The sequence below is a fragment of the Dunckerocampus dactyliophorus genome, chromosome 2, assembly GCF_027744805.1.
Source record: "Dunckerocampus dactyliophorus isolate RoL2022-P2 chromosome 2, RoL_Ddac_1.1, whole genome shotgun sequence".
Lineage (NCBI taxonomy): Eukaryota > Metazoa > Chordata > Actinopteri > Syngnathiformes > Syngnathidae > Dunckerocampus > Dunckerocampus dactyliophorus.
In genome coordinates, this window is record NC_072820.1 from 40,325,132 (window position 1) to 40,338,941 (window position 13,810).

Consider the following 13,810-nt stretch of genomic DNA (forward strand, 5'->3'; position numbering starts at 1 on the left):
ACTTTTTTGCCCCATTGTGTGTGTGTCAAATGTAATAGTTACATGGTTAGAATGAAAATCTCAAGCCTATGACTTCAGACTTGAGTCAACCTCTCTTGTCATGACTTGAGACTTGAATTAGACTCGCACGGCTTTCCTTGAGACTTGACTCGAGACTTGAGATTAAAGACTTGAGACTTGCAAAACACTGACTTGCTCCCACCTCTGACATTTTATTGTGGCCCATCTAAGGCACACCTGTGCAATAATCATGCTGTCTCATCAGCATGTTGATATGCCACACCTGGGAGGTGGCTAGATTATGGGGTCTAAAAGACCGATTTTAGCTTGGTTTACAAAGGCCAATAATTGGGACATGGACTTTTTTCAGGCATGTTTTACAGCAGAATGTACTGTATGTATGTACACCTCTGGTGCATATTAATGAAAAGCAAGACTTTTATATCATGTGTTGCCACCCAGGACACTGACTGACCTTCTAAAGCAACAGGGAGGAGAGGTGAGCACAGTGGAAAATGCTGTGACCAGTTCGCCCAATGGAGGGAGAGCTAACGGCGTCTCAGCCAGGATGCATCGCAGCAGGAGCGGTGAGCTAAGAGGGAGACACACACACACACACACGCACACACACACACAGGTTAACAGGCAACAATTCCAGCCATGTCCAAGGAGCAGAAACATGTACCAGTAATTGAGCATGTAGAGTATTTTTGTATGTACGATTCTACTCAAACAGGGGTGGCCAAACGTTTTCCAGCGAGTGCCACATAGTGAAAAATGAACAACAGCACCACATGTACATATACTAATTGTACTGTATATGTTTTAAGAAAAAACTGCATCTCAGCTTTGTGATGTAGTTGAAAAAGTGCATTATCTGTATGAACGGAATGGCATGATTTTTTTTTTTCCAAAAATGTCAACTTTTGTCTTAAATAATCATTGTAAATTTTCTTTTTAGCATATTATGACTTTAGTCGCATTATCTTTTGACTTTATTCCCATAATATTGCAACTTTTTTCCCAACCTAATTTTCCAAATATTACAACTTTTTTTGTTTTGTTTCTCCTAATATTATGACTTACATTTTTTTTCTTTAATGGTTCAATTCTATGCTACTAAAATGATGTTATTGTTCCCCTTATGAATACGAGTTTATTCTTTACAGCTGTTTTTGTTTCCATTTCTGCTGTTGTTTCTTCTTGTAAATTTTCTTCTCATGTCTAATATTTTGACTTTATTCCCATAATATTGTAACTTTATTTTGTTTATTTTTCAAAATATTATGACTTTTTTTTTTTATTTACTTTAGTACTTCAACTTGATGTTACTAAAATAACGTTATTTTTCCTCATAATATGATGACATTATTCCCATAAAATTCATGTTAGATTACAACTTTTTTCTCTTAACATTTTGACTTTATTCTTGCAATATTACTGCACATTTTTCCATTTTTGGTATTGTTGTTGTTATTTTTTAGTTTTCTTGTTAAAACATTTTTTTTGAATGTGCTGCGATCCTATAAAAAAACAGCCATGAGCCACAAATCGCCAGCAGGGCGCACTTTGGACACCTCTGTTTTGCTTGTTTCATGCCATTTTAGCCTACACACATTTTTCTGTTGCCCTTTTAGAACGCACATGATCTGTGTACGTCACACGATGCCAGGCCATTCTATTGCATTCCAATGCATGAAGTAACTCCATATAACTTTTTTTCCTTGCAGCTATACAACACATGTACTGCATATACAGTATTTACACACAAGTGAGCGAGGGAGTCAAAGTCTGTCACTTACTCCCAGAGGCCTTTTATTCTCTTTACCTTCCAGCCACACATGTCATCAGTCTATGCACTTTGCCCATAGTCCCATGACTATGTGGCAGTTAATCCAGCTGCACAGATGGACAAATAGTACTGGCGCGCATAAATGAGTGCATTACCAACTACTAAACATTTGGGTTTACACGACAAGATGTGGCCAGGTAGGATGGAAGAGAGAGGACAGTGAGAGGGGAGTCAACCAGAGAGCATCTTTAACTGTAAGTAGAACACGTGCTTGTTGCACGTGCAACATTGCGGGACTACAACACACACTCTCTAATTACTATGTTAATGTAAGCAGGCTGCACCCCTTTAGGCAGCGTATGCTATATTGTGCACGGCAGCGTGCATACAATACACATGAATCAGGTACATGCCACTTCCCAGTTTATAGATTAAAATGCATGTGTTGTCTTTGTTTTGTGTTGTTTTTTTTTCCCACTGGTGTGCCTCCAAGTGATCATGTGAACATGCATGTGTTTGTGCACATGTGAGGTATGGAAGAGCGAGGGGGCATGTCTGATACAATAGGGCCCCTGCAGCTTGAAAACTTTTAGTAAGGAGAATTTTACTAACTGCTAATGACGTTACAGACTGATTATTTACACTTAAAAAGCTTATTGTAGAGCCAGATGCCGAGAGGGTCCAGATAGGTTTAAACATCATGTTTATTAATCTGATGGTAAATAGTGATGAAGATACAGTACAGGCCAAAGGTTTGGAAACACACAACACACCTGATGGTCCGAAACCCCATTAATAAGACAAGAAATTCCACTAAGTAACCCTGAAACGGCACACCTGTGACGTGAAAGCCATTACAGGTGACTACCTGATGAAGCTCACTGAGAGAACACCAAGGGTTTGCAGCGCTATCAAGAAAGCAAAGGGTGGCTACTTTGAGGAATCGAAAATATAAGACATATTTAGAGTTATTTCACACTTTTTTGTTAAGTACATAATTCCACGTGTGTTCCTTCGTAGTTTTGATGCCTCAGTGAGAATCTACAATGGAAATAGTCATGAAAATAAAGAAAACGCGGTGTGTCCAAACTTTTGGCCTGTACTGTAGAACAGTGTTCCCCAACCTTTTTTGACCCACGGACCGGCTTGTGTTCCCACAAATCTCTCGCGGACCGGGGGGTGTCGTACATTATAGCGATCTAATTTATCTTATTTATAATGTATTATGTAAAACTAAGACATGAATAACATCAAATTAAAAGCACAAAATGAATGCCGACCCACCATCCACCAGTAAAGTTTTTCCAGAGAGATGAATGCGCTAGCATGAATTAACTTGAGACAAATGTGCACATTAGCACTCAATAAGTCATCAAAACGTACCTTTATGCATTCCCACATAGTATATCAGCATTTGACACCAAATATGAGGTGAAAGAAAAATGGTAAAAATACAGTAGTAGTCTATCTGTGCGGCATGAGATAAAGTTAGCAAACGCACAATGGACATGCGTCAAGTGAGACGGATGTAACAGAGAGAATCTGGCCACTTTTCAAAATAAAACCAAAAATAATGGAAGTTATTTTTTCTTTCTGTGCGGCCCGGTACCAAATGACCCATTTGGGGTTGGGGACCACTGCTGTAGAACAGTGGATTTTGCATTTCGTCGGGTTCAATCCGCAGCACTAACACACTGACAGTTGCAGCACGGATGTATTTACTTTTCTAAAACGGGTTCTAAAAAAAAAACTGTGGAAATGATATCTTTGGAATGGGTATCATTATCATCCACAACATGAGGTACACAGAGGGGTATTCATTTAAGGATATGTTAATTATGGTGGTAGCTTGCAGTGTTGGAGAACTGTCAGTGCAGTCGCACTGCTATAGACAACACACTTTTTTTTTGTAATTTTGTAATTTTTTTTTGCATTTTTAATGCCATAAACAAGAGAGAGAGTCATTCTTTTTCACTTGATTTGTACTTTTTGTACTAAGTCCACCTAAGATGTATTTTAAAGTTAAAGAGACTGTATGCAACTCACTAACCCAAAAATATAAAAACACAACCTATGCTAGCATATATTACCAATATTGGTTTAGAAGAGCGAATTGTACATGTTAAATGTCTATATTTTCCACAATTACAAATTGAACTGCAAAAAAATTGTTCCACTTTTTCGTTCTGCCCCAAATAAAATAACTCATGTACATGTCCGTGGCGTGTACTCACACAAAAGCAGCCTCAGAGAAGCGACCGGCAATTTCTATTCATGTGTACAACAGGCTATACCCTCAATGACAGCTAACGTCAGTAGCTAAACTTTGCCAAATTGCTATCATTAGCTGCCAACAAACACCACCAGTGCGCGTGCGGGTTTTATGTCATCGTACTCAAAGCAGGAAGTTGCAGGGTATAATGCTTTCAGTACGTTTGAATGTTGGCGCCCTCTAGGCAGCTGGAGCAACCTGCTGCATACAGTCCCTTTAAGTTGAAACAGTGCATGCATATGTTAATTGAACCCTGAAACAAAGTGGAACACCGGATAGATTGCACGGGCTAAAAACAGCTGAACCGTATTGGTTTTTCCAGAGTAGAAAAGACAGCAGAGGGCCTCTGGGGGGAAAAAAAATAATGTTGATTACACACATACACATACACACACACACACACACACACACACACACACACAAAGCAATTGAGCATGTTTAAACTGTTGGGAAGCAAATGTTAAAAGGTCTATCTGCGTCTGACATCCCCTTTATAGGTTAGAGTAAAAGAAGTTTAAAAAGTCTTTTCAGCGAAAAGCGAGGAAAGGCAGCAAAAATGTGGTCCAAAATTCTCCAGCAGACATGACTCATTGCAGAAAGAAAGCTGGAAGCAAAAAAAAAAAAAAAAAAAAAAAAACGCTGACCTATTTAATGAACACGACTGCAGAAGCAACGTGACTGAGTGGAGCAGCGCATCACATCATCGATACACACTTTTCACCTTAGTTTGAACCTTAAACCCCAGCGGTTAAGTAGGGCTGCTCATTGGCCTCTCGTCTACCAAAAGTCTGTCCACACTCCCAACTCCTGTGTGGAGTCCTAACAAGGAAAACAACTTATTCTTGTAAACTAATTATCTCTGTGTGAATGTGCCCCCCCACCACCTCTATCAAGTATATGGGGGTGGTAAAATCTTGCATTCGTGTGTTTCAAATTTCTCCCACTACATAAAATATCTTGCTATAATTTTACATATTTCTACACACACATCCTCAGATTTTTTTTTTTCCCCTTTCCCTTTCCCTGCGGCACTTAAAATTCTTTTATGTCTCAGTCCACACACACACAAACACACACACAAAAAAATACAACATTAAGAAACACGCTGAAGATGTCCTTCATCGCTTTCTTTCACGGCCGTAAGCGCTCACAATAGCGCACCAGCACAAACTGCAGGCTAATCGCATGTGTGCATGTGAAGGCTTGCACAGCACCTGCTTTAAAATAAACTCTGCATCAATTCACCACCTGAGAATCTCCTTCTGAACAATGGAATTAGCATTAAAAGCATCAAATTTACATCAGAAAATGTTCCTCGGGGACTGAAACAACTTAAAAACATTGTTAGTCCAGATTCAATTTCCCAAAAATTGAAATTGAAACCGAAACTAGGCATTACTTGTACTTTCACCTCTGACTTTAGCCAGAGACTTAATGAGAATGGGTCATAATAAAGGATTTTGAATCTATGGCAGTTTGTTGACACGTTTTTCCTCCATTTGTGCACATGTTAATTCTATGGTAGCAATGGGAGTACAGCACGGTGTATTGTTCTGAGATGTGATTCAGGGGTTGGGCTACAGGGGGAATTTGCCTGCTTGTTAATCCAAGAGAGAAGAAGAGTGGGGTGTCATTATGCAATCCGTACCGAAAACCTGATCAGTTGTGTGCATGCGTGAGGCCTACGTCACTTCCTCCATTCGCAAATTTTTACAACAGCGCTTCTGTGATGTCACGTGCTGTGGTAGTTATTATTATTTGTTAAATGTAAGAACATAAATGGTTAATAACCATACTTCATATATATATCAGGGGGTTATTTTATTAGAGACTCTTATTAAAATACTTAGCATGCGGATGTTTCTATCGTCTTTATTCACCGAGACTGAGTTACGTAAAAACGTATGCAATGCGTAGATGCGCCGCAGACATAAACGTCATATCCGGTTATGTATAATATAGATATACTGTAATAAATAAATCCAATAAAACAACACATAAAATGCTGTGATAATTGCAATGATGAATTAAAATTGAGGATTCAGCTAGAGCTTTTTTTTCTAAACAAAGAAATACCATCCATCCAAACATACCATGCTAGCAAATGCTTTTTTTCAATGGCGAAAAAACCTGAAATAATTGATGGATGCGAGAAACGAGGGCTTACAATTTATCCACTTCCACCATGGATATGATATAAGAAAAAAATGATTGAGTGAGTTGTAATTTCTCCAATCTTAACTTTTTTTGGAAGTTGGGGGCGTGAAGTACACACGTGGACAAAATTGTTGGTAACATTAGTTCAATGAAAGAAAAACTCACAATGGTCACAGAAATAACTTGAATCTGAAAAAAGTAATAATAAATAAAAATTCTATGAAATGTAACCAATGAACGTCAGACATTGCTTTTGAACCATGCTTCAACAGAATTATTGAAAAAAAATAAACTCATGAAACAGGTCTGGACAAAAATGATGGTACCTCTAGAAAAGACTGAAAATAATGACCAAAGGGACATGTTACCATAATTCAAAGTGTGTCCACTCACAGGTATTTACAACCTTGTAATCAGTCAGTGGGCCTATAGACAGGACTACAGTCAGTCACTGTGCTGTTTGGTGACGTGGTGTGTACTACACTCAACATGGACCAGAGGAAGCAAAGAAAAAATCATCTCAGGAGATTAGAAAGAATATGATCGACAAGCATGTTCAAGGTAAAGGCTATAAGACCATCTCCAAGCAGCTTGATGTTCCTGTGACAACAGTTGCACATATTATTCAGAAATGTAAGATCCATGGGACTGTAGCCAACCTCCCTGGACGTGGCCGCAGGAGGAAAATTGATGACAAATCAAAGAGACCGATAATACGAATGGTAACAAAAGAGCCCAGAAAAGGCACATCAGCTCTATGTTCACAGATGAATAAATGAAACAGATCAAGAAAAGAACACTGTCCTTGCTGTGAAACTGAAAGGAGGATCTGTTATGTTCTGGGGCTGCTTTGCTGCATCTGAAACAGGGTGTCTTGAATCTGTGCAGGAGGGTACAACAAAATCTCAAGACGATCAAAGGATTCTAGAGAGAAATGTGTTGGCCTGTGTCAGAAAGCTTGGTGTCAGTCACAGGTCATGGGTCTTGCAACAGGACAATGACCCAAAACACAGCTAAAAACACCCAAGAACGACTCAGAGGGCAACACTGGACTATTCTAAGGTTGCCTTCTATGAGCCCTGACCTTAAATCCTATTGAGCATCTTTGGAAGGAGCTGACACATGCCGTCTGGAAAAGGCACCCTTCAAACCTGAGACAATTGTGCTTCCGGTACGGATTGCGTCATGACATGGGGTGTGTCTTGGTAGACCGTGCTGTTTTGTAGATGCAAATCAGAGGCTGATTTGTGCGCATCGTGCCTCATCATCAGTCAACCAACATTACAAAATTTTAGATCATAATTAGGGCTGTCAAATGATGAACAATTTTAACCAAATTAAGTTTTTAAATTAATTTAATTTCAAATTAATTCATCATTTACCATAATTTCCAGTGTATAAGCCTCTACTTTTTTCTTAAACTTTGACACCTGCAGCTTATACAGCAGTGCAGCTAATTTATGTAAAAATTCTATTCTCGTGACATCTCCTTTACTTCAGAACTACTACTAATCCTTTCAATACTGTACCGCTCGCGAGTCAGTGAGGAAACGGTAGCAGGCGGGAGCCAGTCACGACAAGCTTGTCAATGTCACACGCTGGTGTGGTAAAGCAATCAGACCCCAAGATGCAGAGAGGAACACAACGGCTGAGGTAACAAAAGGGTTTATTAAAAATGTGACCTCCGAGGAGGAAAAAGGAAAACACAGGTGGTACAAAAAGGTACAGTCCAGGAACAAAAAGACAGGGCAGAGCCACAGAAAAAGGGTAACAAAAATCACTGCAAGCTAAACGTGCTGCAGGAAAAACACATACGCACTAGCAGTGAACTGAGAACACTGCTGGGGACCAAGCAGGTAATTAACAGTAGCAGTAGCACACTGAGCTGGAAAATCCAAGCAGAAAAATATTCACTACGAAAACAGGAACAGATACACAATAGCGAGAGCACAAGCTAAGTGGGAGGCAGGTTGGGAAGTATACCAATAAATATACAAACAAGTACCAATACAAGTTGCATAATGCATTTTTTTATTTTAAACTTGTATTGGTACTTGTTTGTATATTTCTTAGGTACACCTTTTGAGTGTTAAGCTGCTGTGTGATGAGTTTAGAGTTCTTTGTAAAATGACACCGTGAGTCAGACTGTTATATTGAGTAATCACCTCCTGCAATTTCCAATGGGTTGACAAACTCGTGGTGAGTTTTTTTCATAGCTCATGATTGGCTCCAGTCAAATAAAGAGCTATGTGACAGTTTTTTCTTCTACATTTAATGGGTGCGTATTATACACTGGGATTTGTGGTAATCACCATTAGGCAATTATGTACAAACGTGAAATATGCCAATTTCTGCTGTATTTTACGAACAGAAAGTTAAATGACAGGACAGGATTATATATATATGTTATATGTATGTATAAACGGCACCAAATGAACTGAACATTTATATCAAGCTAAAAGATAGTATGCATCTGAAAATATATTTGCTTAACACTCGTTTCTTAGCAGATCATTTGAATCACACTTTAACCATGTTATGAGCAATGAGGGGTTGCGTGCAAAGACACCACGTCATTTTAGATGACGTTTTGAGTGTGCTGTACATGTATTTTTTGGGAATTTCTGAGCATACTTAAATTCAGCAAATTGTACTTCCGCAGTAAAAGTTACGCTAGTGAGTGATGAGAATATCTACTTTGTGTTTTTCTTTGTCGTTCTGTTTATTTAGCCCACACCTACACACAAAATAAAGACGTTTGAATGCATCTTGCGGTCGTCCAGTGACAATGAGCAAGCGTTGTTCCGATGCTGAGAGCACTAGAGACGTGTTTATGTGTTGAAGGTACATATAATGTGTTGCATTTGCACCGCTGTTGACGTGTTCACATCACAATGAAGTTATAAAAGAGCATCAAACTCTGTGTGACTGTGTGGGGGAGCTACACTGTGCCTCCGTCTGCCGTCATAACAGAGAGGTGTTGCTTGACATGATGCGCACGCCTTAATTACACTAAAAATGTTTCACATAATTCATGAGATACATTAGGCACCGCCGCTAACGCGCTATTTTTGACATCCCTAATTCTAATCTAACGGAGCAGTGCCAGTAATTTTGTTCTGTGTCTCGACTAAATTCACAATAAGCTTTCGTACATGTGCAAATCTTTCTTCTGGTGGCTAACAATAAATAAATGGGTGTAAAATCTATGTGAATGCCGGATAAGCTTACTTTGCACTGAACAGGAAGTCGCTGTGTAGCTAAACAGCCATTTTGTGGTTTAGCAACACTAAGGTATTTGACAATAGGACAAAAAAAAAGCAGTTGCCCATGTATGTCAACGTCGACTTACGCAGGAACTTTTTAATAAAAAGGAGAACACGGCGGACCAGGGCTCGAGTTGTTCGACATAGGCGAGTTGGTGCCATAAGCGAATTCCACTGTATAGCTAGAATGTCACTCAAGAGAGCCCAAACCTCCACTGAGGCTGACAAAAGTGAAAAAAAAATATTCCGGAATGCCTTTATTTGTGTTTGTACTGTCGACAGAACTATGAGGGGAAAAACTCAGCAAGTTCATGCGAATGAAGAATGCGAAATGCTGAACGCTGCGAAAAGGGTCATTAAAACAACAACAAGCTCAGTAATGTTTGTAGTGTCAACATGGTAATGCCGCTCACAATAGCAACGCTGCACTCATGTTCTTCATGAGGCTTGTCTTTCCTTGCACACCTTAATTAGCTGCTGCCTGCATTAGTCACTGCATGGGAGATAAGTTATTACGTAACTCATTAATCAGCGTTTTTGCCCTCTTGGTCCGTGTTTAAAAGCTCCCAATGTCGAGATTCTCTTAATGGAGAAATTAATATGTGCAAGCGCAGAGCCTTACAATCCACAACCCTAAACCAGCGCATCCCAATTCCCTCAGTTACTATTTTATTTATTGGCTTGCATGCACACACATACTGTACATAGGTACCTGTGACACCTGTGACACGCGATGCTGAGGCCAGAGGTTGCAGGCAATTTCTTGCACTATGGGAGGTTTTTGACAGGACCTTCCAATCTTAAAGGTTCTGGGCCTTCAGTGGGGACTTAAGCAACCCAATCCACCTCTTCAAACCACTATCACGTCATAATTATACAAACTATGAACAATATACAAAAACGCAATATAAAAATGCCTGGCATTCCAGAATTGTGGATGAATACCACTATTACTAAAGTAACAAACCCAGTTAACCCTTTATCTTCCAATACATCAAAACAAAAACAAACCTCAAGCAAGTTCAGAATGAATATTTATCTATTAACATGACAAAAACATTTAAAAAATGAAATAAAATCAATACACACAGTATCTGTCTTCTTTCTTTTTGTCGGAACAGGATTAGTTAAGCGCTGCTCATGCAGCACTTCTGTGAGGCGAATCTGAAATCTGGTTGGTTAAAGAAACGGCCCCATTGCTAATAATGTTTAAATAACATGGGCCAGCACTACTGATTCTGAATGCCCTGGGCAGATCGGATTGACATGGCAACACATGAAAGGTGAAATCCGAATGGACAAAAAAAAAACATTCACGTACCGGAAGCAGTGCAGCCAAGAGACAGTCAGTGCTTCTGAGGCCAGCAGAGATTGTTTTGCTGGCCCTGATGGCACACCACTGGTGGATACAGATACAGACAAACATACAAAGGTCTTAAATTACAGTATGCATCTTTGCATTTCCATGTTAGGAGGAAGAGGGGGAGGATTAGGCCATCTTGTTAGTAGCGGTTTTATATTTATCTTTGAGGTCACGTAATGGCTATCAGTTTCTCCAGAGTACTGCATATTTCCTGTTATTAATACTACATATTGAAAACATTTTTGCACTGACAATGAAGACGATGAAGAGGGACTCTTTCCTTATAATCCATATGTCACATGCTGAGAGGTCACTGGATTATACCCTCGAGGATTTTTTCTGTGTTGGAGCACATACACTCATACGAAGCATCTCACCGGGTAATCAGCTTAAACCAATGTGTGAGCTTCGAAGGTAAAGACGTGAAGCCAAAGTGACTTCCACATTAATCTGTAATTTATTTCACCAGAACATCCAGCCTTCCCCCGCCTCTCTCCTTCTCTGTTCATCACTCTAACCACAAGTGACTCTCACTGTCTCTTTGCGGTGTGTGTGACAAGAGATCAGTATTCCGAAGTTTCGCCATCTATTGTTCTTTACGGCCAGTCATTGACGCGATGAGATCTTCTGTCTCTGATGCAGCGCTCAAGTTGAGCATGCAAAATCAGCCAGATAAGCACACAATAATAAAAAAAATCAAACCTGTGACTCAGACAGACACTGACACGTGCATTTTATGGGTTAAAGACATTGTGGTCTTTCTAAATGCCACTGATTTGGTTGCTTTCTCCCCAAAATGAACTTAAAAGGCTGCCGTGTGGTGCGTGTGTGTGCTGCATGCATCCCCGAGGCTGACATCAAGTGCGTTGGCTGCATCAGTGGACTTCATTAATGCTAATAACCAGGGCTTTACTCTCCCAGCTAGTTTCCCCCATTGTTCATCAACCTCAGTTCATTTGGCAGGGGACTGACTGGCTGTCAGGGTCGGGGCTTTTGTCCCACACTGTCCTAAACCGGAATTCCTAATGTCCCTTCCTAATGAAAGAAGTTTTTCAGTTTGAGTTAAAAGTGGTTGGAGTATAAATCTGCAAAGCTTCCCATATGAATGGAGAGATATCCTGCTCAAACACAGATTAGTGTTACAGCAATGACGTGTTTATCTCAATGGAAACCACCATTAAAGGTGGACAATCAACCATGAACAGCAGTGAACCAGAGTTTTTTTAGAGTAATGCCTTCTTCCAAGCAAAAAGCAGCTGGTAAAGTTAGTTCCAGAAACAGTGAAACAAGGCTTTAAAGCTTAGTGTGCAAAACAAGGCTGAACACAACAGATAAGCAATGGCAGAATGAGCAAGGAGAGAGGTGATGGGAACAACAAGCTGATCCGCAAGTAGACAAGAAGGCGTACAGCAAAATAACTGGTGGGAAGAGCTGCAGACAGGTGACAGGTGGATTAGAAGGTGGGCGAGAAACCAGCGATACATGTGAACAAAACCAGGAGCACAAATGCTGTTGGGACAGGGTTTTCAAGCTGCCTCCATGATGTATACAGAATAATCCACTACCACGGAATCCGGTTGAATAGCCTCATTCTGCGCATTCCATGCTATAAATGGCCAATTTGGGATAAAGAAAAGCTGAACATTGTGTCATCCAAAAACAAGCAGATTCTATCATAGCAAGCATAATGTCAAAAAGCATATTTTGTCCAACGTTTTACATTACATTATTGGTAACAGCGGCGTGCTATTGTGGATACAAGCATCCATAAGGAGTCTCTAACTCAGTGACTAAGTGTAATCAACACTGTCCCTCTTTTCTGTGTGCCACCAGAGCAGTACCATCTAAATAACTCTGCGCACGGCCAATTTGGACCAGGCCTTCCTCACTCTCACAGCAACCACAGCACAGTGGGACTCAACAAGTACACCTCCCTCAAAGCCGTGGGTAAGTTGTAAGACGCACCGTGACCCTAAATGCAGCTGACACATTAACCTTTTGTGTAGAGCAGGTTGGCAGCACAAGGGCAGCCAGCTAACGTCTTGGTGTCTTTGCCTGGTGGCAAATTGAGAGTTGATCTTAAAAAGCGCTGCTGCTGGGCATTGCGGTACAGTTTGCCTGGCCAAGACGTGTACTGCTACTGTATAATACTACCTTGCCAAGAACAGCGCAATTATAATATGCATGTTTCATGTGCCATATTAGATTAGAAATATTGAAGGAAGGCGCCTTACTCCCCCCTCGCATAACCAGCAGTTGACAGGTTGGACTTTAATTTGTTTTTTTTCTTAGTTTTCATGTTGTTTCCTGTTTTGTGCAGCTGCTTTGCGGTCACTGAAAAGCACCTGCAGCAGTAGCTATTTCTCATTAGTGACCAGCGCTACTATTTAGGTGGAGTGACATGACGTGCAAATCGCAAAACGTTTTCAGTCATCGTAAATTGCATGTTTACAATCCGAAGGTGAAACTTAGAACTCAATCCAGACCACCAAAATGCTGAGCTAGTTGCTCTGGGGAGCACGGTGCAGTTTACACATTGATATCATTGTTGGCAGAAAATAACTATTACGGTTTGATTCGCTATTTCCGGTGATATTGGTCGGCTGATAATATCGGACATCCCTAATCTAAACGTAAGGGTAAGCCAGCAAAACAATGTACATGCACTATACTAGTACTGTAGCTTCATAAGGTATGCCTGTTATACCCTCACTCATGCTACAACATACGTAGTATAGCTCAGTGGTTCCCAACCTTTAAAGAGCACACATTTCACATTCGAAAAATCTCACGTCTGATGATTTAGTCTGTTGTATGAATGGTGAAAGGTGGATACACAGGTTAATTCTGTACTTTCTGCCATCTAGTGGAAGAATGTTTGGAAGAATCGTTCTCCCTGTGACTATACGTAGCTGGCATAGATAGATAAACAAAGATCCTGTAAGTTTCACCAGGGATTT

At 40.2% G+C, this 13,810-nt stretch overlaps 1 protein-coding gene across 5 annotated transcripts in view; it reads left to right on the forward strand.

Moving 5' to 3' along the window:
• Window positions 1-13,810, forward strand: part of shisa8b (shisa family member 8b) — a 49,910-nt gene that overhangs the window by 23,984 nt on the left and 12,116 nt on the right. For 2 of the 5 annotated variants that reach the window (XM_054763263.1, XM_054763281.1), the window contains exons 3-4: window positions 436-587; window positions 12,684-12,797. In XM_054763263.1, coding sequence (XP_054619238.1) covers window positions 436-587; window positions 12,684-12,797 — 266 coding nt within the window. The remainder of the gene's footprint in view (window positions 1-435; window positions 588-12,683; window positions 12,798-13,810) is intronic. The other 3 variants (XM_054763273.1, XM_054763290.1, XM_054763300.1) reach the window with 3 other exon arrangements.